Source organism: Pleurodeles waltl, chromosome 1_2 (genome assembly GCF_031143425.1).
Source record: "Pleurodeles waltl isolate 20211129_DDA chromosome 1_2, aPleWal1.hap1.20221129, whole genome shotgun sequence".
Lineage (NCBI taxonomy): Eukaryota > Metazoa > Chordata > Amphibia > Caudata > Salamandridae > Pleurodeles > Pleurodeles waltl.
Window position 1 is genome coordinate 64,110,190 of NC_090437.1, and position 27,191 is coordinate 64,137,380.

The following is a 27,191-nucleotide window of genomic DNA, read 5'->3' on the forward strand; positions in this document are numbered from 1 at the left end:
AAAATAGAAAAAGGAGTAGTTATACAGAATTAACAAAAGGATGCTACCCATCTTGCAGATAGTGAGATACAAGGATGCTTCGCTTTAGATTACCAACATGTAGGGAAGCTATGGATATATAGGCCTAAGTCAAATTCTGACACAAAACTTGTAGGGAATAGTGAATGTAGACATGTGTTTTTGTTTGAGAGTGTTTGGGATTTCATGTTAAATGGATAAGACCCTGCCATACCAGATGTTTATTTAATTTGTGGATAAAATTCCTATTACAAACTGCCAAAAGGCTGGTATGGTACGTATTACTTTGGGGTAGATTTTCTGAAAATCTACCATGTGGACTATTTTGACAATCCAGACTGGAAGGAAAGACCAAATCCCAATACAGCAGAGATTACAGGTGATATATTTAGTGCCATTATTCCATGAGTTGGTGTGATCGTGAATGATATCAAGATTAGAAAGTTGTCAACAATTGTAGCACGATGTCTACTGATTACGCTGGAGCAATGTTTTTAATGTATACAGAGATTGTTGCTATGAGATCAATGGTTTTGCTAAATTATCTTGCATTAGACATAATATTGTTGAGGGAAGGCAGAGCCTGTAAAGTTTCCCAGGTGCAACATTGTTGCACGTTTATGCCGGATAATAGTAAGGAGATAAGGACGTTCATCTCTAACGTGACAAATCTAAAAAATAATCTGAAAGATTTACAGGAGACAAATGTCTGGGAGGCAGTAGATAAAGAATTTGCAAACACTGGCTCATGATTTGGAGACTTGAGAAAGGGAATAGTAAGGATGGTTCTGAGACCTTTGTTGATTGTGACTTTGTGTGCTTTATTGGAAGGCGCTAAGAGTAAACAGAAAAGGGAAGAGACTGAAATAGAGTAAATGAGGAGTGCTTGTTACAAGAACATGACGAAAACTCAGAGTTTCAGTAGGCCAAGGCCAATATGTTATCAGAACACAAGCCTTTGAGTTGTCTCATTTAAATGAGTGTCTTTTTTGTGATGGCATTGGTTGCCATCAGACGAGGGACTGTGGGAGAAAAAAAATTTAAGTAATGCTTTTAGTGACACAGACTTCAGCATTAGGTGACAGTCATATTCACATTTTAAAAGCCTAACATAGAGAAAACTGCACTCACACGTATTTTAAAAGTGCTCACATTTTATTTTGTGGCAGACAATGTACCCATCAGAGTCGACAATGTGCTAACAAGATTAAAATTATATTGAAGTATACTTTATATGTTAGCATAACTGTTAGTAGTGAAACAAATTAGATTGATGTTTAATGCGATTTATTAGTATAAAGTTATGCATGCAGAACAATAAATGCACTTCTGTTATACTTAATGTAATGCTTTAATAAAGATTGCAATTAGTAAGGAAATGTTTTTGCATATCCTGATGATATATTATTAATGCTGAACTTATAAGTTTTCATATTATGTGTGCTTTATGAATAACAATACTAATGCATTATATTTTTTCTGTTAGCATAACTAGGCCTGTAGACTTGGTATTTGCAGTCGTGTAAAGGTAATGAATAATTTATTTCACTCCTAATAAATTGTGGCCAAGTTTTTCCCATAATCATAATAAGTGCGTATGTCTCGTGTGATCACTTATTATGGGGAGATGATGTGTGTAAATGGGGGAATGGAGTTGACCAAGTGCTAAAGTTATTAACGAAACAAAGCTAGACTTAAAAATAATGCTTCTTTTCAAGTAAATGCAAAATTACCTTCAATAGTTATAGTTACTCTAGTCCACGCACGTGATGTTTAATGCCAATAAGCGCACTCCCCCCAATGAATGAACAATTTGGTAAGACTTCAGCTTTGCAAGCGTTGAGCTCTCTCTGCTACCGTCTCTCAAACACCGCCCTGTTGCTGCAGCTGGCCCGCCCATAACCAGGACAGGCGCGAGTGCCAGGCAGCACACCTCCTCCATAACCGACTAAGGGACCCCGAAAGATAGCCCTACGTGGGAAACATTAGCAGGCTGAACAGGCAGCGCTCCCACGTCTTCCACAGACGCTGATAGAAAATGACAGAAGGTGAGACCACCAGCGCCGTGGTCTCTGGGTTCGTGTTTGGCGCCTTCGCGTTCCAGCATCTCAACTCCAGAAGCGACACAGTAAGTAACACAATTATGTTGTTGGGTTCGTGGTTAAGCTCCTTAATACTGTGGGGGTGCGATATGGAACCGCATTATTTGCAGCCCCACCTAGAATGAGACCCTTTCACACTTATACTACACACACAGTGTAATGCCCTCGGTCCCTTCCGTGTTTTGCTACTGCACGAATGTAGTAATAGCCTCTCGTTAAGAGACATAAAAGAGGGACTGGCACACGTTGCCAAGACGCGACCATCTTGCAAGGATAGGGCTTTTATCCCATTATGAAAACCCTAATCCCATTATAAAAGCCTGCGACTGTCCTGTTCCGAGACACGGCGTAGATAATTGTATTATTGGCGCTCATTTCATTTAGTTGCACCGTAGGTCCCAAAATTATAATACGATTGGAAGTTTCGGAATACCATTTTTTTTCCTTCAAAAAGTTAGGATCACGAGTCTTTGAAATAGATGAAGGGCTGCTAGGTGGCTATTAATAGTGTGATATAATTACCTATATTCGGTGACCAAAATCATGTAGGATATTTCAGGATTTAAAACTATGCTGCTGCCGTCACAACATCACATGATCTTAAGGCCGATAAGGCATACCTGTCAACCTCTTACTTAAAAATGCGAGTGAAGTCAGGCGTTTAAGAGTGTGAACGCATTAAAGTCACTAGGGAAAGAACATTTTTTTAGATTGTGATACAGGGTTTGAACATGCATTGGCAAAGCCAGTAGGTCTCGCCTACGAAAGAGATATTGTTCTTGCAATGTGTTTTAGCCATGTGGTTCACCAGCGTGGTTGCTGTTCACCATGGCTAAAAGTTAGTGGCGTACATGCGAGTGGTATGGAGTATCATAGAGAAGAATGGCGAAGAGTATAATAAAGTGGAGTGGCATAGAATGTTGTGTATTGGAGTGACTTAGAGTGTAGTGGCGTAGAGTGGAATGATGTTGAGTGGATTAGCTTAGAGTGCAGAGTAGAATGGGGTAGATTTCAGGGGCGTAGAGTGTCGTAGAGTAGTCTAGACATGTGTGCAGTGGTGCTGAGTAGCGTGGAACAGAGCAGAGTGCAAAGGCTTACAGTAGAATGGTGTAGAGTGTGTCATGTACAGTGGAGTGGCGAAGAGTGGACTGATGTAGAGCACGTTGAAGTATAGTGCTGCAGAGCATAGTGGCGTAGAGTGCAGAGGCATAGATTTCAGTTATATACAATGCAGCATCGTAGAATGCAGAGGGATAGATTAGAGTGGTGCTTAGTAGAGTGCAGTAGTGTATAGTGCCATGGTGCAAAGTGGAGTGGTGCAGAGTAGAGTGGCGTAAAGTGGATTGGTGTAGAATATAGTGATGTAATGTGCAGTAGATTAGAACGGTACACAGTAGAGTGGCATAGAGTAGAGTGGTACAGAGGGGTGCAGAGAAGAGTATAGTGGCGCAGAGTGGAGTACTGCAGAGTGCAGTGGCGTAGAGTGCAGAAGTGCAAAATAGAGTGGCATGGAGTTCAGTGGTGGGGAGTGCAGTGTTCTAGAGTAGAGTACAGTGGAGTGAAGTGATGTAAAGTGCATTGGTATAGAGTGCAGTGGCATGAAGAGCAGTGACGCAGACTGCAGTGGTGTGGAGTGGTGCAGGGTAGAGTGAAGTGGCATTGAGTGGAGTGATGAGGGTAGAGTAGAGTGACAGAGTAATGGTGTAGAGTGCAGTGATGCAGAGTACATTAGAGTGGCGTACAGTGGATTGGCATAGAGTGGAGTGGTATAGATTAGAGTGCACTGGTATAGAGTGTATTGGTATAGTGTGCAGTTTTGCAAGTGGGACTGAGTAGAGTTCTGCAAATTAGAGTGGAGTGGCCTAGACTGGAGTAGTGAATCGTGGCATAGAGTGCTTTGGCGTAGAGTGGTGCAGAGTAGAATAAAGAGGTATAAAGTGAAGTGGGGTAAAGTGCAGTGGCATAGAGTGGAGTGGTGCAGAGTGGCGCCGAGTGCAGTGGTGTGGAGTGGAATAGAGCAGAGTAGCGTAGAGGGGAGTAGAGGTTTGTGAAATAGAGGGGGTGGTTTGAACAACCCGGGTTGGAGGCTGCTGCTGAAGAAGCATGCGATATACAGCAAGGCAATCAGGATGTATTGCAATACATAACCCAATTTAAACAGTTAGCAGCTGAGACCACTTGGGTGGAACGTACTTCTGTAACCCTGTTTCGCCGAGGACTTCAAGAAGAAATAAAGGATAAATTGGTGCATTCTACACAATTAGAATCCCTGAATGTACTGATGGATCAAGCATTGAACATAGAGTATCTGTTGCGGGAAAATAAGATGGGAAGGCGAAAGACTCGATTACAGTAACAGTCTGGATTAACCCGTTCCACAGCCCGTCATTCTGACGAAGTCCATCCTCAGGCGAATAAGTTTACAGAAGAAGAACCCATGCAGATAGACCTAATCCGTGGTCCTTTATCTGAATCAGAAAGAGAAGATAGGCGACAAAAGGGTCTTTGTCTTTATTGTGGCAAGGCTGGTCACTTGATCCGGATGTGTCCTGTCTGTCGTTCCAGACCTACGGGAAACACCAGCTCCGGCTCCCTATGAGGAGGAAGGGGACAGGAGGAGCAAACTTACCTTCAATATGTTCCTCCAAAGAGAATACCACAGCTCTGTTTATATTGTCTGTTACCGTACAGTGTTCCCAGAATCAAGAAGAACAGGTATTTGCTGTATTGGATTGTGGAGAAAGCGGTATATATTTGGATGAGACTTGGGCTAAAGAAAGAGGTATACCACAAGTTTCTAAAGAGATGCCGGAACAAGTCCACACAGCAGATGGTTCTCCGCTAATCTCAGGACCAGTGGTGGATACTACACCCACCCTCTGTCTGGTTTTGGAAGACATCAGGAACACATTAGCTTTGATCTAATAGCCTCTCCAAATCATGCCACGATATTAGGAATTCCTTGGCTGGCTCGACACAACCCATATATTAACTGGGAAACAAGAACAATATCTTTATCATCAATGTTTTGCCAACAGAACTGTTACTCCACAAACTCTTAGTGGTCCCTAAAGGTTTAATCCTTTCTTCCAAAGATCCAAGCTGCTCTATTAACCTGATACAGGGAGTACCAAGTTGTTACCAAGAATACCGTGACGTATTTCAGAAGCCTAGCAAACCCGTTCCTGTGTTGACTTTCGTGGACTGAACAAGTTAACCATCAAGGATCGATATCCCCTTACCTCTTATTAGGGATATACTTGACGCAGTCCAAGGTGCCAAGAGGTTTACCAAATTGGATCTGAGGGGTGCCTATCGTCTCTTACGTGTCAAGGAAGGAGATGAATGGAAAATAGCTTTTCATACTCCATTTGGCCATTATGAATACAGAGTCATGCATTTTGGTTTAACAAACGCATCCTCAATATTCCAACGATTCATGGGCTTCGTGTTTTCTGATTTATTGAATCAAAGTGTGGTGATATATCTGGACGACATCCTAGGATATTCTTGTATACCTGAACAGCATACTGAGCATGTACTTCAGGTTTTGGAAAGACTCAGACATAATCAGCTATACTGCAAACCTGAAAAATTTGAATTTAACAAGACAGAAGTAAGGATCTTGGGTTCTGCATCAATCAGACTGGAATAGCTATGGATCCAGACAAAGTACAATCCATTTTGGATTGGCCCTCTCCCTCGTCTGTTAAGGAAAACTAATGCTTCCTATATCTCTCCAACTTCTTTCAGCAATTCATACAAGACTTTGCCCATCAACAAAGTTTTATCACTCAGACCACCAAAGGAGAAAATCTGAAGAAGAGATTTGTTTAGACTGAAAGTGCAGAGATAGCCTTTCAAAATCTGAAATGAGCCTTTACCCAAGATCCTATCTTATGGCACCCGGATACAACTAAGAAGTTTATAGTGGTCACTGACGCCTCAGAGAAAGTTATTGGTGCAGTCTTGCTACAGAAACAAGAAGACAATGGCTTGGAACATCATGTCTTTTACTTAGCCCACATACTGACAGAAGCCGAACGCAATTATTCTGTGTTAGAACGTGAATTACTTGCTCTCAAGTCTGCCTGTAAAGAATGGAGACATTTCCTAATGGGTACCAAAGAACCGTTCAAAGCAAGAACTGATCACCGTAATCTACAATGTCTCCGAAATTTCCAGTGTTGAAATAGCCGGCAGGCAAGATGGGCTTTCTTTTTCAGTCAATATGACTTTGTAGTGACCTACATTGCTAGATCTCAGAACCTAGTAGCTGATGCATTATCTCCTCATTATCCAGAAAGTGCGAACACTTCCTCTCCAAAAATAATACCACCCAGTCGAATCATCAGGGTTGCCCAGTCCTTTCTTGATCGTGTTAAGACAGAATACCAATATCTTCCACTTGAAGAATGGAATATCTTGAGTCCTCAATTAGAAAAGAATCAGGACTGCTTCTATCATCAAAATAATCTGTTTTTGCCGACCAAGAAAGTACAGACCAAGGCTTTACAGATGTGGCATGATTCTCCTGTGGCTGGACATCGTGGAATCAAGAAGACACAGGAGTTGCTCCTAAGTTCTTTTTGGTGGCCTACACTCAAGCCCGATGCAGAATCCTGTGTAACATCATGTCCTGTATGTTCTCAAACCATGACACCTCTGACCAAGCCAGCTGGATTATTGATGCCCTTGCCTGTTCCCTCTGCTCCATGGCACACCTTGTCTACAGATTTCATATGTTCGTTACCGTCTTCTTCAGGGAATCATGTCATTATGGTAACCATTGATACATTTACCAAGATGGCGCATTTCACAGCCTTAAAGAAATTGCCTACAGCCAAAGAAATGAGCCATATTTTCATGCAACATATCTTTCGTCTACAAGTAATCATTTCGCATCGGGGACCCCAACATGTGTCACGTTTTTGGAAGGCTTTTTGTACCTCATTACACATTGATGCCTCCCTTTCATCTGGATTTCATCCACAGACTAGCGGTCAAACTGAACGCTTGAATCAGGAACTCCAACAGTATCTACGTTGTTTCTATAATGTCACACAAAGTAACTGGGCTGATTTCCTTTCTTTAGCAGAGTTTTCATATATTAATACGGTGCATAGTGCAACAAGATCAAACCTTTTTTTTTTTTTGCACCTACGGCTTCCATCCCAAGACCTTTCCCACTATACCTCATGTGCTGCCTCCTGTTCCTGTGGTTACATTATTTGCTTGGCGTTTCTGTCATATTCAGGACCTGAACCATACCACTCTTTTGGCTTCTAAACAAACTATGAAAAGAAGGGCTGATAGCCGACGTCGGGCTGCACCATCTTACTAACCGGGAGACAAAGTATGGCTTTCTTCCAAATTTTTGCCTTTTAGTTTTTCTCAAAACAAATTCAAACCCCGCTTTTATGGTCCTTTTTGAATACTCCAATTATTGAATCCTGTTGCTGTTCGACTACGTTTACCTCAGACTTGGAAAGTTCATCCAGTTTTTCTTGTTTTGCAGCTCAAGCCTTTTGTTCCTGATCCTTACCATGTCCTCCTCCTCTTTCTGTGGACGGCCATCCTGAATATGAGGTACAGGAGATCTGTGATTCACACATATTTCGGAACAAGCTACAATTCCTGATTCACTGGAAAGGTTATCCCTCAGTGAATGTTCATGGGAATGTTCATGCACCCTGTTTGATTCACAGTTTTTTTCTCTCTTTTTTTCTGACAAGTCTGGGGCCTCGGGGAGGGGGCCTACTGTGACGCCACAGACTACCGTGGGGTCCCTTTTTTGGACCGCAGTCAGCCGACAGTCTGCATTTTGTTTTTTTGTGCTCGTTTGGCGTTTTTTGCTGCGGTGTGGCCCAGGAGGCACATTTTGTGCTCCAGGTTGTGCCGCAGCCCCTGGCAGCCTCCCTGACTTTCCCTTCCTACTTACCTATTTGGGTCCTTTCTCTTTTTATGGATCAAATCTGTTTATTATTTTTAGAAGCAATGAAACATATAAATACAAAATATGAAATGCAAATACAGTACATCACAGTGCTATAGATGGTATATATCTCCGCAGCAGAAGCTCTAAGTCCACTGACCAAAAATCTTCTAGGCTAACTCTAAATTTGGCTCAAAGGAGCCTCGGTACTAATCTCTTCTTGGTAATAGAATTAGCATGCGGAACACATCTAAAAATCATCCAGACTGCGAGTCCCGTAAATAAAGACCAAACAAACATACACATAGAACGAAACACATTAACAATGCTCCCCCACCCTGACCATATCATCTTCCTGTCTCTCCATCATTCCAACCTTCCTCCCACCGAATCCCAGCCCTCTGACGTCTCTAAATCAAGCATTCTAGTCATGGTTCAAGTCAGCCTCAGGACTCTCAGGTAAGCTGGGCATGTCAACTCCGTAAATTCTGCAGATAGAATCTGCAGAAATGGCATCCATAATTCACTCAGTTCCCCCTTCCGCTGCTGCGAGGCCAATGTGAGTTTCTCCATGGCAAGGATTAAAGGCTTATTGTTCCCCTTTAGCATGTTGTCAACAAGGATTCCCATGCTTAACAAAAATAAACCTGAGCACTTCAGAATCTTTGGCATCTTGATATTGATGGATTCTGTTAAATTTTATTAAGGTAACGTTAGGGGTGTGGAATTTAATAAAATATCTACTTGTCCATGGGACAGGTTGCTTCATAAATCTACTTGGCATGTAAAAAAAATCTACTTGTCCCTTTGATGCCATGTAGTGTGGTGACAAATTATTTCAGAAATCTCATTATGTAAGAGCTCTATTAGCCTCTCTGATTATGTCAGGGTGAATTCTATACAGGGCTTGAATGCTAGCAACTTCAAACCCTACTTTAGTAACTTTCTTAGTTTGCCACCTTTCCACAGATATACATACCTGGGCTGGAGGAAGCAGTAAGCAATACTTCCAGGGCTGGAATACCTTTGAGTCTGGGCAAACCTACTGAAATGCATGTTTTAAGGATTTTTGCCAGCTCTTCTCTAATCTTTTCCCATACTGTGAAAGGTGTAAATTTACTCCTGAGAAGGGCAGAAGTCGAAATTCTTTCATTGTTGGGGAAAAAAGTGGTTGGAGGGAAAGTGAACTTGTAAATGCTCAACAAATGTTCGCATTAGCAAATCTACACATGCACATTTGCTTGAGCGAAAATACAGTTCACTAATATTATCTAGGAGTACGATTTCCTGGTCTACTTCTGTGAATTCATGAAAGCCAGTAATGCACAGACATAAACCACGGGTGCACTTTTGTGACTTTCTTAATGAATTGGGCCCCCATTTAGGTCTACGTTAACCAAGACATTTTGGGCCTCATTAATCGGTACACACCGCCATGGACAGGCTGGCGGTAAGGGGAGTCGCGGGGCCACTGGGGGCCCCTGCACTGCCCATGCACTTGGCTTGGGCAGTGCAGGGGCCCCCAGGCACAGCCCCGTTGTCATTTTTACAGTCTGCGTGGCAGACAGTGAAAATCGCGGCGGGTGCTCCTGCACCCGCCGCACCGCCACATTGCCGCTGGCTCCATTAGGAGCCAGCTGCAATGTTAAAGGCTGACATCCCCGCTGAGCCGGTGGGCGGAAACTCTGTTTCCGCCCAGCGGGGAGGTCCAAATGCGGCTGGCGGGTTTTCACATCGTCCGAGTGCCAAGGTTGAAATGAAGGCCTTTGTTTTACAGAAAATTCTGTTTCTCTCTCTCTATCGGTTGGCTTTACTGTGAGTGATAGCACTCTGCCCTTCCACAAGGAGCATATTGCACACAAAGTAGTTTTGTTCAGAACTACTATGACAATATGTGGTTTTGAGACCAGCATTTTCTTTTTTGCTTTTTTGCGAAAGTTTGCTACAATGGTGAGGGCCTGGTAGCTCCCACAACAATAAAGCATTACAAAAGCCAGGTCAAAACAAGACATGCATTGACTAAATCAAAAGACTGACCACCAATGTCGGATCGGTTGTCTTTGCCAGTGCATGTTTACTTTCATGTTTTCCATAATCTTGTGGAAAATGGTTACATTGATTTTTCCTTTATGAATATTTTTGGGAAATATTAGAATGCATCAACACAGTTTACTAAATTATACTTCAAAGAAATAGTACATAACATTACTCAGTAACTTAGCAAAATGTTTTTTTTCTACTTGCATTTTTTCTGAACATTTTATTTTGAAAGCAGAAAATTATAAATCTTGCTTACAAGCTTCTGCAAACACTTGCATCTAATCAGAGAGCATTCTAGGAGCATTATACGGTGCCTCATATTGTTAAATGTTTCAAACGTGTCTAAACACGTTTTTTTGTTTACTAGTTTTGAGAAAGATTTGAGTTTCTAGAGAATGACTGAAAGAAATCTTTAGTGTCACCCGGCTAGTAGAGAAAAAGTCAGGGTCGAACACTTCATTTCACGCATAGGTGTCAGATACGATTGTGATGAAAGCTCTCAGAGGCACTCAGTTGTTCGTGAGTCTTTGTTTTGAACTTTGAAATGTGGTTAGACGCTCTCTACTGTCTAAAGTAGGCGTGGGCGAAACATACATTATGCCAATGTAATTGCCATATTTTCAGGAATTTCATATTACCTTTCTTACTTGAAATTCACCAAATTACGCCACTTTGCATAATTATGTGTGGCACATTTCATCCAACTGCATAGGAAATACAGAAGGGGAGTGTCTGCTGTCGCCTTGCTGTTTAAATGCATCCTCACTCTAGAAACAGACACATTTTGCTCTAAAATATAGCATGAAATGGCAGATTTGCAGTTTACTGTCATATAGCGTATTTGCTCAAAAGCAAATTATGCAAATTTCACAAACCCCTAGTTAAAAGCCTTTTAGTGACACTTGCAGAATTTTCAGCAGTTAGGTAGGGGCATCTAGTAGTTTAAAGCTTTTTTAAAGAGTTTTTGGCAGAAATTTTTGAAGTAGCAGAAAAGCTTTTCAAGGGTTCGATACAAGTTTTTGAAGGAAGCATGATACATGAGAGCGGGCACTATTGTCTTGTCGGTTACTGATCTTGTTGGTTACTGAGACAGCATAACCGGAAGAAGACCGAACCCAAGTAATCAAAGAATCATAAACTATATATTATCATAAAATATATTTTTCTATATAATATATATATATATAAACACATTTACAAGGAAAAAGACTACTTAAAGCTGTAAATAGTTGCTATAACATGATAGCTTAGGCAGGAAATATGTAATACATAAGCATCAGAATAAAAAGAGAAAAAATAGAAAACTGAAATATGAATTAGTAAATATACAGAGGAATATAAGTATTGTCAACTAGAGACGTCTGTTCAGAAGTCATAGATGTTCTTTCAAGAATGTAAGAAGTATGGACCGGGTAGGAGGAAAGTATTATAGAAAAAACTTGATAAAGGAAGATTAGATTGTTTGAGCTTAAATTGTACCTATATTTTAGGTAAAAGAAACAAAAGTACAGACGGTAGCCCAACTGTAGAAGACATGCTTTTACTAACTGTGTTTTAATACATGGGCAAAGGGGACAATTGCCCAGGGCTCCTACTTTCTGTAAGCCCCCCTGTTAAAGTTAACGGGGTAGTTGAAATATCTGCCATAACAGTGTTTCTGGTAAAAAACAGCGTGTTTTTCTAATTTGCCAGCCGAGCATGCGTAACAGAAATTTAGTGCCACATTTACCTTGGAATTACTCCAAGTTAAAGTTGGGCAGAGTGGCACCAACCAGCACAAACTCTTACGAGGGCGAATTTATTTGAGCACAAAATTTATTTTGCGCTGCAAAGTTCATCCTTGCTTTGCACCACTTTCCATTAATGGACTGTTACTCGCGTGTAACTTGGGTAGATTAGTGCAAGAACACATAGTTACTATGTAAAGTCTGATTTACTGAGACACCCAGACCAACCTTTTTGTTATACACGCCTGAGGGAGCGTAGCTCTTATACTCAAAATTAACATGAAATATGTTTATGAACTAATGCATAATAATGCCGCATAGAAAATGTATTAATGTGTTATTGCTAAACATGCGCTTGAAATGTGCCCACCGGGAGTGGCCACCAATGTATACAATGATTAATGTAGCTGACTAATAATGAAATAATGATACATTCATGTATGAATTTACACTAATATTAAGAGTTATATGTTAAGTTTTGCTAATAAATCATCAGGCCTTAGTTAGCATGAGTCGAGGCCTGGCTGCCCGGTTTCAATGTGTTTTTTCTAACATGCAATGTGCTGACTTGCTGAAGGACATGTACTCGTATTTTTCCAAAGCTAGAAGATGAATGTAACCGTAGTAGATCCGTTCTCATGAAATTCGACTTGCTCAAGGAAACATATTCGCCGAATGCAACAGTGTAGACTAGTTACTGGTACAAGGTCGCCTAAGCCGGTACAGACAGTGGACCTACTGACTGAGGATGCGAGAGCACCACGAGAGTATGAAATCATACTGGACATTCTACCCACTGGAGACGTCAATCACAAGAGCCAATAAACTACGTGAGAACTGTTATGGGGTGACAAATTTGATAGCCCCACTGGAAACCCATTGGATGGAGATAGTGGGGTGCCAACCCTCCCCAATCAGAAATTAGGGGACTGTACAACAGAAAAGGGATAAAAACCTTTGACACGAGGAGCCATTAGGGAGATGGCACTGCAAACTTTTGCAATGACCCAGACACTTTGTCACTCTGCATAGAGACTTTGCTGTTTGGTTTTTCAAACCATCTTTGCCCTTATCTTGCCCGTTCTATACTTCTCCTTATGAGGGAAGTGTCCCTTTTTACCCGTCTTGCTGAATTCCTTTTGCTGATGGCAAATCAACTTATGTCCTCAGGACAAAGACTGACTCTGTATGCTGACCCATTACGGAGGGTAACTTTATGATGATGAAATTGTAATTGTATGTTTGCCTTTCCTTTCTAGGTACCAACTGCTTCTTTTGACAGAGACCATAGATAGATGTTTTCTAAATTTGTGTTACCAAATTGTTTAGCATGAAGCCAAACATGCCAATGCTAATTCGAGGTTAGTTAAGGGGTTCACTAAACGGACACAAATAGACAAATGACTGAATCAAGGCTTTGTTGAATGATGCACTAATGATACTCTGCTAAGGTTAATTCATGTTGACGTTGTGTTATGTTCTAATGTTCGTGATCTTTGCTTTGATGAAATCTTATTCGAGTTGCCATATTATGATAATGCTGATGTGTTGCATGGTTTTGAGACTAATAAACTTACTAGTAGAATTGTAATCAATAGGGAATAAACATCACAAAATCGTACTAAACTGGTGTGGTTATTCATGACTGAAAGGTCATGGTGGTTTCCGAGTTTTATTGATAACGTTATTGACTTGTTGATTGACATGTTGATTAGTTATCTTGTCCTAAGGTGTCTTCAATCAGGGTCAAAAGATTCATTGGCCTAAAACAAGTACCAGAGTGAATAAATTAAACAGATTGGGATGCGTTAACACGCCTCATTGAAGCAGGTGCTAATATGGTCAAATCTTTTCATTTTTGCAAACATTCCACATATTGTATTTGTGCTGCATAATATAGCACATATACAATGTGTGGGATGTTTAAGTTTCTCTGTGCATAGGATTTAGTATTGGAAGGGTATGCTTTCATTAAAAATACTATGCTAGATAACCCATGCACCATGGCGCAAGGATTGTGCATTGTACTGGGTCCCTTGTATGTCCGTCAGCACAAAGGCAGTCAGCAATATGGTTCTAGGCTGCTTTCTCAGTCTTGCACAACGTAGTGCTAAAAAATGAATCTGCCCCTTAGTTTGCTTGTCTGGCCTGTCCAACCTTAACCCTCACACTCTCAGGCAGTTGGAGGAATTAAAATGAAAAATAATCATTCTCTGTCATTTCTCCCTTCTTACATCAACTCAAATCTTCCACCTAATCCCTGTCTCTTAACATTTCTGTTACTATTTTATATGCAGTTTCTTCCTCTCTCTCTCTCTAGATCAGCTTTCTTTACCTCACTTTTTTATATTTTTACCTCACCTCTCTCTTCAATATACTCCATATACATCCCTCAAAATCCATCCCTACCCCCAATGTCATAATCTTTCCCTTCTCTCTATCTTTCCACCCATATCTAGCAACCTTGATCCCCTCTCTCTTCCTCAATTCCCTCTACCTCATCCCTCTCTGTACCTCACTGTACTTTCTTCATCTGAACCCTCTATCTCTCCTCCTACTTTACAACCTTTTCCCTATCTTTACCTCCCTGCTCTCACTCTCTCCATGTTTCCTCTTTCATGCTTCCTACCTCTTTCAGCCCTTTTCTTTAACTTACCATTCACGTCTCGCTGTAACACACATCTCCCTTACTATCCCTCCTCTCTATACCATACTGCTCGCTCTGACACTACTTCATCTTTTAATTTACCTCATAATAAATTCACTGCCTCCTCGTTCCATCTCCTCGTTCTCTCATTTTACCTCAGCCCTTTTCGTCACCTCTCTAAATATCTTCCTTTTTTCTGGCTATCTCTGTATCCCTACCTCTACCACTTCTTCTCTCTCTTCAACTCCTCTCTCTTAATCTCCCTCTGTTTCTCTCTTTCTCTATCCTCTCTCACACAAACTCACATCTCTCTGTGGGCCTCCTTTCCATTTTAACTCAGCCCCCAACCTCAACCATCTACCTCATCCTCTTTCTGTAAAGTACTTTCAACCTCACAATCTCTTGCTATTTTTCTGTCTCACTATTTTATACCTCTGTATAAACCTCACCTCGGTTTTTCTATTTCACTTGCCTCCCAACGTCCTATGTTTGCTCTATAGATTCAATTTTCTACACCTCTATATACTCTTCTCTCTTCCACACTAGTCTCTTTTCCTGTTCTCTTCTCATTTTGCTCTCTTTATCTTGAATTTATTTATTTTCTCAAGTCTCTCAGTCCAAGTCTACCTCGTGCTGTTTCTCCCTGTCTGTAATTCACATCTTTTTTTAACATTATCTCTCTCTCGCTCCCTCTCCACCTCATCCATTGGAGTGCTGTATTCCTCTTTGTCCCTCTATATTTCCTTCTCTATGTATCTCTCTCTGTCTCCACAGCCTAACCTATTTCCCTGACTCTTTCTCTACCGACATCTTTCTCTTTCTACCTCTCCTTATCTTTTCATCTAGATAACTCACCTTTCTCTATTTACTTTATTTTTGTTCCTTACTCCTACATCCTTCTCCACCATCTAAATCTCTACCTCCCTCTACTTTACTTCACCCTATTTTACATTCTCTGTCCATCTTTTGTATCCTGCCTCATCTCATTTTTCTTACTCAGCAGGCAGCGGGGCTATCTCAGCCCCCAAAGCACTGATGCAGATGGGAGAGGTATCATTTGAAAGAGGAGAATCTACCCTTTCCAAGGGATCGCTGCAGGAGGGCGGAATTCACTGCTAGATTCCAGGGAGAGGGGAGCGGCCCCTTGGGCAACGGCTTTTGCTCCCCCCCCTCTCAACTTAGTTCAGGCAATTAAGCAATTCAGTCTTTCTGCCTCGCCTCTGGGGCAGATGGGGGCGGAAAGCGCACAAAGCACCATATTTTTGAATATGTAGAGGTGGGAGCTGCCCAAAATGGGCATGCCAATGCCACCCCCCATTATAACAAATGAGCACAGTCTCCATCCCCTCTCTGGTGGTGGAGGGGAGGCAGACAGGTGTTATTACCCCAAAACCTCTCCGCCGGTGGGGCAGAAAGACCACTAGATACCATGGATTGTTTTTTTAGAAAAGTCTAGGGGTGGTGGCTGCCTTGATTTGATTGGGTATGGCAATGCCCCCCCGCACCCCCCCCCCCCCCAAAAAAAAGAACTAGGCACAGTATTTCTGCCCCCTCGGGGTTAGAAAGCCTACTAGACACAACAGAATATTTTTTTTTTTTTAAAGAAGAGGGGTGGGGCCTGCTCCCCATCATGGGGATGGTTATCCCCCAACACCAGCTGAAGGGGTCAACAGTCTTTCTGCTCACCCTTGGGACTGAAGCATCTCATCCCAATGGCAAGCAAGAGGACATTTGATTTTTGTGGGTGTTGATTTTTACATATGGGCCAGGAGAGCTAGGCTAACTCCCAATATTGACCCAGCTGCACTTTTTGGGTCTGGGTAGGCTGCCGTCTGGAAAAACCTACCAGACTCAAACACTTATGAAAACTAGACATCAAGGGGAGTTCTGGGTTGTGTGCTTTACATGCACCTCACATTATTTTCTAATCTCCAGCTTTGCCAGGTTTGTGGATTTCTGCCATTCCGGAAGTATCCATCACAGAAATGTAGAGAAAATGTGTGACTTCAAGCAAATATGGAGGTTTGCAGGGCATTGTGGGGAACAAAATAAAACCTAATGGCATCCACGCAAGTCGGGCCATCCTTGATTCCCCTACATGTCTAGTTTTCAAAGAGGTACAGGTTGGCTGGGTTTCCCTAGGTTCCAGCTGATCTAGGGTCTAAAATCTAGAGTTCCCTACATTGGAAAAAAAGGGTAAGTTTTCGATGGAAAAATGTGCTGCATCCATGTTGTGTTTTAGGCCATTTCCTGTCACGGGCACTAGGTCTGCCTACACAAGTGAGGTACCATTTTTGTTGGGAGGCTTGGGGGAATGTCAGGTGGAAGGCAGTTTGTGAACCCCGAAGATTCAAGAATTTTCATTCACAGAAATGTGAGGAAAATGTGTTTTTTAGTCAGTTTGAGATTTGCAAGGGGTTCTGGGTAAAGAAATGTGGTAAGAGGTTCGTAATTCAGTCCTCCCTGGACACCCATAGATGTCTAGTTTTTAAAAATCTACAGGTTGGCTAGGGTTCCTTAGGTACCTGCTGAGCTAGGGTCCAAAATCTAGAGCTACTCACATTGGAAAAGGAGGGTCAGTTTTCACTGGAAAAATTAGCTGCGTCCATGTTACATTTTGAACCGTTTTCTATTGCGAGCACTATGCCTACCCACAGAAGTGAGGTGCCGCTTTTATCAGGAGCATAGAATAGTAGAACATTTGTTGTTAACAATTGGATTTCACTGCATTTGTGTTTTTCAAATGTGAGTCAATGTATAAGAAAGACGACATTTTGAAAAATACCCTCCAAATCATACATTTTGTACCTAGAGATGCAGACATGTAGAAATAACCACTACTCCTAAACTCTATCTTGTGTCCATTTCAGAAGTACATCAGTTTCCTTGATACCCATTTTTCACTTTGCCTACTTTGCTGTAAGTATTGGTCTATAATCAATACTCCGTGAAAAACCTTTGTATGGTGCTGCTGAGTTGTGTGTTTGTCCTGCGCTGGAAAAACAGCACAACGCACAGTGCAAGAGGGTACTGCTTCTTTTCTACCGCTCAAGTAGACGTTCTACTTCCTCAGTTCGAACGGAATGTTTCTCAACGCAAGTGGTAGCGACCATCCGTGACCGCCACAGTTGAGACATCTCACTGGGCGGTGGTCTGGAGTAAGATTTTCCTCTCTCGCGCTTACCAACTTTGATGGAAAAAACTCACCTCCACTGAATTTTTGGGAATTCTACGCTCTAAGCGGAGTGGGGAAAAAATCCACGAGCGGAGCAGAGTTCACAGCCCACCCCTATTTAATACCATGAGTGGCTTTACTAGCAATATGAATGTGAGGATTGTTCCTATTTGGCCAAAAGGATGTTTTATAACCATGTGGGAGGCATTTGATATTGTCACTGCCGAGGTCCCTTTAAAAAACGCCATTTTTCCTATAATGTGGTTAATTGCACGTTATTAAAACAGACCAAAGTGGGAGCTGTCCGGGACATTTTTCAAAGATCATAATGGTCCACGGCCTGCATACTTGGTTGCCTTTAAGCTAAGTCCTTATTCCACAGTCTTTGAATATTTATTTTTTTCTCTTACTTTCTGTGCTGGATGTTGGTTCAGCCATACTACTTCAATGCATTCCCTCTTACGTCCTAGGCTGTTTGTCAGAGCAGAATTCAATATAACCAATGATTTTATAACTAATCATATCCGAGTCTATGGTAGTTAAACCTAGATATTAATACTATCTCTATTTAGAATATCATAGGGGCTTTATGAATCTTATTCTATTGTTAAGAACTGTTATTGTAGATTATAGCTTAATCAATTACTTATGCCCTGATGGGTGAAGTTTGTCACATCCATTCTGATGACTGTAGCAGGTCTTGCATTAACTGCCTCTTTGCTAATAGCTGGGCTGGGGCTTTTTTCACAAAATGCTCTGGCCTATATATTAAGAGAAATACTCTGAATCACAACCCTTTAAAGTATGAGAGTCTCTAAATAGGAGCCTACCTCATGGTTAAAGGGACGTCTAATAAGAGTTGACTTGAACACATCCTAGACCGCTGGAGAAAATAGCTCTGATCCTTCTCCCTTTGTGCAATAACATGACTAATCTACATTGTTGTGTGGTTCTGCAATCTCCCTTTCATGCAATGCACAGCAGCAACTTTACTTGGAACAACTTTATTCGGACTCTATCAACCCAGGACTGCCTCACATTACAGTCCAGTGCGGGAAAAAGTAGAACAAGCATTTGCCAAGCAATAGGTCTTGAGCTAGAGCTATTGGCGTTGTAAATTCATAACTGGACTTTTCTTGCCACTTAAATTGGTCAAGCCCGCCTCATAATTTGGTCTTTTCCTGCCACATAATTCCAGCAGCCCTGCATAAAACTAAAGCACTTCCATTTATCTTCTTCCTCTGTTGCCATTTAGTATCCTAATTTAAATTTGACATGCCAATTCCAATAGAATACCACTTTCACCACCCCACCATCAGAGTTGCCGGTTGGGTAACAGTCCCAAAAAAAGACACAAGACTGCCACGAATGAATAACGAGAGAAATAAACTAGAAGAGTCACCCAAACATATCAAGAGTGTTCAAACAGAAATAATGTAATAAGGGTGTTAAGTTGGCCTGAATCATAGACATAACTGCAATAAGAAGAGATTAATAAAACATATACAATTATTGTGTAAACCCAATACAGACCTTTATCAGAAATAAACCTTTGGCATTAGACTGTAATGCACAGAACAGCCTCTGGAGGACACCACAATGAAAATAGCATTTGTAAGGAACATGGTCATGTAACCATATAGTTAGTCCCTAGATGCCATAATCACATGAAATGAAAATGTCAGAAAGTAATACACTGTACCCATATATTTAGCCCCTAGAGGGCATAGCACATTACACATTAAGGCTAGCAGGCCTACTGCAATGAAATTACAAACAAGGCCCTTAAAACACAAACTACTCTCACCTATAAAACAAATGTTCCAGCCATGAGAGAGCTTAAGAAGACACACTGGAGGGAAGGGTTATTATTTTGGGATCTCCACTAACCTAGTGTGGGGAACCAGAGATGATGTAGATAGAGCACGTTGTCCTGAACATGTTGGTGGTGGTCCCATTGTTGTAGTACCACCACAGGCTGAGTTATGAGCAAAACATTTGGAGCAAGTTTCCCGTGTGCAGTGAATATTCTAGTATAGGCTCTCCCGCTGTGTCAGGAGAGCTGTTTCGAGGAGTTCTGTTTTTTACATAAAGCATTTATCAATTACAAATGTTTTTGTGAAAGCTATGGAGTGTGAAGGCGAGGTCCAAAACAGATTACCCTGATTAAGTAACAGTGTGAACAAGGTGACCAGCGCTTAAATACCGCTGATGGAGTTCGTGCTGTTCTGCGTCGTGAGTGCCATAGAGCACGAAGGGGAGAGACAAAAGAAAAGAATAGTTCGCCCAGGCTGAAGTGTATCGCCAATTGTGTGATAATCCATGTAACAGGGTCAGGCTGCAAGGCAGTAACAAAACCGCCCCAAGGCGGGACAGACATAATGCATTTATCCAATGAGATCAAGGGATTTTTGAAAAGCAAGCCCACGAAGGAGTGAAAGTGATGGGCGTGGTTAAAATCCCACATAATACTTACAGCAGGTCAAAAAGTGCTTGCACGTGTGACCTACAAATCACTCACTCTCAGGAACAGAAATATTTCCTGGTCAAGATTTGTCAGAAGCAAAACTCCAGTGTGTGGTTTGGTTTATTAAAAAGAAAACATTGTATAGAAGGCCACCATAAAATAGTGTACTGCGCAGCACTGCACTTATTTAAAAAAGAACCACAGTCTATTGAAAGCAATTTTGGATAGATTTCTTTGCCAACATGATCGGGAGCTCTCAATTCAGCCGTCATACTACTGCCAAACTGATGAAAGTGAGGAATTGATAGGCCCATCTACAAAACTAAAAATAATTACTGACATCTATCAATCTTGTATTACGCTTGCTGTTCTATTGGGCTTTAGCCTGCATATTAAAATAATATAATTTTCTAAAAACTTCACAAGTGTAAGGAAAATACTGTAGTATATTGTGATGTCGAAGCATTTACCTCAACTTTCCTGAAAGATGCAGTGGTAAGTTTTAGAAGTGGATCATTTTAACTTTCACACAATTGTAAGGTATCACTCAGTGAAAAAACTTTACAAAGACAAACTTTATAGCTAATTGCTTGGTGCATGAGAAGGGTAAATGTAGCCAGCCGTCTATGCTGAAAGTATCTTTTAGGTGCTGCGTTGAGTTTAGTTAGAATTATGTTCTACAGTGGGGCTGATTTGCTAAAAATTAAGGACTGCTTCCATAATGGTTTTTCATTAACCATAGGAGCACTCCAAATACAACTGTTGAGATTATGCGAGTTTGATAAGTTAAAGGATCTGCAGGTTAACTGTTATAAAACTAAAATAATGGTCTTTGGATGCAAAAGAGTTTATCCGGGCCTTACGCTTGCAGGTAATGCTTTAGGGGAAGTGGTACATTATAAATATCTGGGCATAACAATTGGCAAGAATCTTACATTGGCCGATCACTTAACCAATAAACGAACAAAAGCATAGCTGATTACGCGTTTTCAAACTGACAGCGGCCAGGCAATTTCTCCATCAGCTATAGCAAATAATAGTAAGCTTATTATGACTCTTCTGCTTGCTTCCATGTTTTTTTAATGACAAACTGCTGCTGAGTTGGATAAAATTTACATTAACACAATTAAGCTATTACTTGGCCTTTGCACTTGAACCCCTCGCAGTAAGATTCGGTTAGAGTTTTTTCTAACGTCATTAGCCTTAAAATGGACTGGTACAGTTATAAATTATTTATGTGACTATTTTAACACAACGGAAGACTCATTGAAACATTATACACATAATGACCTGCAATGATTAAATAATTCTAATTCAGCCATTCTTACTTACCTCCTATATCGTTCATTACAAAAGTGCTGCAGCTGTCTCAGAGAGATCTTATAAAGCAAGTCATAAAAGCCACCTCGCAAAAGATAGATTTAAAACACTCAGATTACATCTCTGATACTTACCTGAATATAGCTCAGGGTTATCTCTCTGTCAGAGTCACCAGATCCTCGGGGTCTGTGGACGTTCCCAACACGTCCACCACTGAACAGCCCCAAGACTCTGTTAGATAAATCACAGAGACTGAGAGAGTTCAAGAGGGGAAGAGGGGATTAGGAAGGGAACAGCTGGGAAGGAGACCTGTAGTAAGAAAAAGGTTAGAACACACAATATGAAAATGATATCTCCTGAAATCAATACTAGACTATGATTCTAAGCCTAGTCACTCTGAAAACCTGAACAATCTAAGAGTTAAGTTTAAAATGACTAAGTGTCAAGATGGCCGGATACCTGTAGGGGAATCAAGATGAATTAAATGAAAACTTTCTTATTCAAGTACTTTCCTTTACATGAGAATCAGAAAAAACATTCTGACTAAATTTTAAACCAGTCATATAAACCCTGTTTTGAGAATGTATACTAGGACCATCCAATATTGCATCTAGAAACTCTGGCCTTCTGTGTACTCTTAAAATGGATTGTGCACCATGAATAACACAATATGGATTCAGGAAACAAATCACATAACTTGTCAACTCAAATATTACATAATAAATATCTTAGAATAGTAGCATACAATAAACAACATGAATTAAACTCGAGAGAGAATCGTGTGTCTTGCCAATTCGAGTGTTACTATGTAAAATACCAAGAAATGGTAGCACGCAATGAATATCAAAGTCAAATCATCATTAATCGAATCGCGCGTCTTGCCAATTCGTAAAACACGATGTAAATGTCAAGGAATAACAGCTCACAATAAATAACAAGATCAAAGTACAATGAAACGAATTGCGCTTCTTTTGCCGATTCTTAAGCCACCATGTAAAATGTAAAGAAATGGTAGCGCGCAATGAACAACAAAGTTAAATGCTCATGAAACGAGTTATGCGTCTTGCCAATTCGTAAAACATCATGTAAATGTCAAGAAATAGTAGCGCGCAATGGACAACAATGTTTAAACACCATAAAACGAATCGCGCGTCTTGCCGATTCTTAAGCCACCATGTAAATGTCAAGAAATAGTAGTGCGCAATGAATAACAAAGTCAAATCTTTATGAAATAAATTGCGCGTCTTGCCTATTTGTAAACTACCATATAAATGTCAAGAAATGGTAGCGCGCAAGTAATCTGTTACTCATTTAAGAATTTAAACCAAGAATATGAAAATTCTAAATAACGGTGTCGAGACAGTCCAACCACCGTCTTACCGCCTGGAACAATGATCACCAATGAAGGATTAGGGCAGAAGACTGGAAGTTCCAAATAGGCTGCCGGGACAGGAGCTCAGGAAGAAGCTGCTGCTCTGCACGGGACCTCTGAATAGTGAGCACTGGGAGTTGGGCTGGCTCTCTTTTATAGAGTCTTGGCCCAGCCCAGAACCACGCCCAGGCATGTTGCAGGGAAAGTCTCTGGAAGGCCCTGGAAAGGGGCCACACCCTAACACACTCTGAAAACCTGCAGCAATACATTGCAAAGGAACAGTATTTGTAAGCATATTAAAAATAAGTTTTCAGGATTGAACTCTGCAATGCAAAAAGTTAAACCACAACATATCAGCACAATGCATAAATTACTTTGTTTTGAGAGTGCTGGGTTTTTGCATTTTTGTCGCCAATACAGCGTGTACTGCTCTGGTGTTGACACTCTCTTGCACCTTAAATCCAGCTTGTAAGGTTAAGTATTTGAGATTCTGCTTTGTTTATATACCAGTTTCGCAATTTGAAGGAGCATGGAATAAGAAGTGCCACCCACTAAGATTATGGCAAAACGAACAGATGATGGACAGAATGCTGAACAATGCAAACATTCCCCAGTCACAATGCCTGGCACTTCGGGCTGGACCATCATCTATAGTTTTTACATTTGTCCCTCTAAGTGGGAAGGGTATGCCCAGATGTGGGTCCCTTGCTCACTATGCCACTAGATTCAAGCTAGTCTGGCTAATGAGGGGTGATATCCTGAAACCAGTGCCAGGATGCTTCTTTCTGCTCCAGGGAGGACCTGGCTTGGCGGTTCGGGCTAGACCGTTGAATGAGGAGCAGGGTCAAGACTGATTTGCAAATGACTGGGTTCAAACAGGAGTGGCATGGCGAGCAAAAAAAAATGATGGATTAAACCCATATCTGTGACTAGGGGTGAATGTTTGATTTGCCCACATTCCGTCCTTCATCTGTTGTTTTTGCATTTACCCACTAAGACTGTGACACCTCTGTATCACCTCTGTGGCTATCAGGATGAATCTTTAGAACAAATTGTGTGTTTATGGCCATTTTTACTACCTGTGAGTAAAAAATACCCCAAGTCTGCTTTTATAGAAGCAAACTGTAGAATAATTCATGAATCAATTAGATATTGTTTTTCTGCTAATGATATGCAATTTCTTGGAAAGCTTGTGAAGTTTTTAGATCTTGCGTATTGCTATTTTGGATAGTTAATGTTTTTTAAATCCCTGGTTGCAACGTCTTCAGTGTTTACGCTGATTCTATTGTTTTATGATTGTAATTGATATTTTATTATATCTATGCAATAAATGTATTACTCGTATTAGTCTTTTAGGCTTGGAGTTAAAATATCCAAAGCAGTTCTCAAAACATTTTGAGTGGGACAAATAAGTCAATGCCAGACAGATGCCTGATGATTTCTAATATTCTTTTTCCTTGCCATAGTTAGTCTGAAGATATACACAAGATTCAGATGCATAATTGTAATCTCCTTTTACCCATTATCTCTTTCCAGAACCTCTCATGAACAGGTGCACACAGACATTAGTAAATAAGGACATGAGCATAGAAAGGAACTCAATATAAAATTCACAGTTTGTCAACTTATTGATTGCTCACATTATATTTCATAAATTATTCAATATAGTACAATAGTTTTTATCCTAATTGCCAAGAATAGAAGAAATAGATAATGTCTTTATAAGAAGACATGCATTTTAAAGAAGAAAGTCAAATCACAGAGTCTTGAGCTGTGTATATATTTCTGAACTAGCATCTCGACTTGACACACCGTGGGGTATTTTCTTGTGCTCCTTCAGTAAGGCGTAGGGTTATGAAATTATTCTAGGAATAGCAAAGAACAATGCTAATGATTTTTAAATTTGTTTAGGGTATGTGTAGAGTATTTGTAACTAGTTTAAAATCGTTGCTCAGAATGTCATTCATTCATTCTTCATGTCCCAACTTGCATAGTTGCTAACAAATAGGGCACTGTAAGGAAATGCCTCTTTCTGCATGATCACCCCCACATAGTACTGATGCTGCTGGTTTTTAGACTCTGAGAGTGCACTGAGGCCTGCTTACCAGACCTCAGTGCCAGTGCTTTAACCCCACACAAAGCACATCGAATTGGATACACCCAATTGGCAAGGCCTGACCTACTTATAAATCTCTAGTAAATGGTACCCAGGGCATGTAAGACAGAGTGTCCACTCGGGGCTGCAGCACTGTTTGTGCCACCCTTCTTGTGACAAGGTACAGAATGGCTCCCAACCTGCCACTGCAGACTGGAAGATCAAAGGTGTTACTGCCATTTCAACTTTGTCATTTAAACCAATGGCAAATCCACCTTATCCCTTAACAATATATAGAAGTCTCCCCTAAGGAAGCCTTGGGAGTCCTAGGGCAAGAAACTGTATTTTGTTAAGTAAGCCATATATTTTATGATATGTCTTAAGAGCAACAGCTCCAAATTGTCTTCTGACTGTGAGTAAAGTTGGTAGCCCCACTGGCTAACACAGGGTTACTGGGTGGCATCCCAACCAGGCTAACGTTTGACTGGGACTACCAAACTAGGTCATGTAAGGTATAAAATGAATTGGCCAGGTCGAAATTAAAAACCCCATTAAAGATAGGCAACTTTTAGAAAGTTGTCACTCTGTGCTCTGCTCATACAGTAGCCTCCCAAATGCACAAACAGCTTTCTGACTGCCTGGGGAGAGGAGCAAACGCAGTCCTGCACCAGCAAGATGTCACTTTCTCTGTCAGGATGGCCACTGGGGAGTGGGTAGCCCAGAGATGAGCTTCAAAGGGGAATCTGCCTTTGATGGGCCACGTGGCCCAACACCCCTGAGCAACATGCCTTTTGTTCCTGTAGACGGCATAGAGACAGGGCCAGGGAGGGGAAACTTGCCCCCAAACCAGTTTTACCATGGGTTTGTAGCACTCGGGTAGCCACATCTCTGGGGTGGGCTACAAAGCTCCTGATGACAGAGGAAGGGTTGTGACATCTTGAAGGGGGCAAGATAGTTGCGTTCTGGGATTGCCAGATGCCACAAGTCCGTTGGCTAGGGACTGTGAAGTACCTTCAGAGCACTTTCCTGGGACAAATATGGCACCCCTGGCACCCTCACCCTCTGATCACACTGGAATCGGAGAGAGGACCGAAGAAGGACTGCCTAGCTGCCCTAGGACCTTCGCAAGTCCTAGTCCTGATGGTCCAGCCCGAAGTGCCAGGCATTGTGACTGAGGGTGAATGTTTGCATTGTTCAGCATTCTGTCCATCATCTGTTCTTTTTGCCATAATCTTAGTGGGTGGCACTTCTTATTCCATGCTCCTTCAAATTGCGAAACTGGTATATAAACAAAGCGGAACCTCAAATACTTAACCTTACAAACTGGATTTAAAGTGCAAGAGAGATAACCCTGAGCTATATTCAGGTAAGTATCAGAGATGTAATCTGAGTGTTTTAAATCTGTTTTGCGTGGTGGCTTTTATGGCTTGCTTTATAAGATCTCTCTGAGAACACTGCAGCACTTTTGTAATGAACGATATAGGAGGTAAGTTATTTTGACATAGAACGATATTGGCACCTGCAAAGCTCAATTAGAATGGCTGTACTGAGCCTGCTCTAATCAGAAATAAAACTTCATAGGTGATCTGGTAAAAATCTAATTTGATTCAGTATGCTGAGTAGTGGCTAATTAGGTTTAGACACTAAAAGAAATAAATACTTCTTTAAATAGTCAGTTTGCAATTTCCAGTTCTGTTTTAAATGTATAAATAACTAATATTTATCTTTAGCGGCTGGTCTCTTTTATTCCTCATTTTATTAAATTAAAATATTTAAAAGAAAATCAAGAGGGCCTCCTTAGTGCAAAACCTGGTCAAATGGACAGTGCTATAATGGCATGTTGGCTATGTGGTGAGACATTATAGTTAGTCTGTACCTCATAACCTAAATGGAAGCATATTAATTTTAATTTCAAGTCTGCAACATTACTAGGTCTTCCCTGTGACAAAATGTAGACCTTCACACGTGCATCAGGAAACAGATCTCACTTTGCAAGGTGGTCAACTGCTTAAGTACTCAAGTGTGGAACAATATCATGACTGGTCTGAAAACAGGAGTTGTAAAAGGGTAGTGATATTGGCAATCGAAAATCTGGAAGTACTTTGAATTGACATTGTCAATGCCCTTGGTGGGATGGGTATGGCCAGGATTGAATTAGAATTGCATTTTGAAGATGACCACATTATAGGATTCAAATGTGGATGATACCTCTAGTGGTCTGGACCTAGGAATTACAATATTATATATGATCCCTTTAAATTTATAGGAGGGCATGTCGACACACAGATACACC

At 41.0% G+C, this 27,191-nt stretch overlaps 1 protein-coding gene across 2 annotated transcripts in view; it reads left to right on the top strand.

Annotated features, from left to right (window-relative positions):
- The first annotated feature begins 1,910 nt into the window (after nucleotides 1-1,910).
- Nucleotides 1,911-27,191, top strand: part of ABRAXAS1 (abraxas 1, BRCA1 A complex subunit) — a 122,464-nt gene continuing 97,183 nt past the window's right edge. For both annotated transcript variants that reach the window (XM_069236349.1, XM_069236356.1), the window contains exon 1: nucleotides 1,911-2,146. In XM_069236349.1, the coding sequence (XP_069092450.1) occupies nucleotides 2,057-2,146 (90 nt within the window). In that variant the 5' untranslated portion in view covers nucleotides 1,911-2,056. The remainder of the gene's footprint in view (nucleotides 2,147-27,191) is intronic.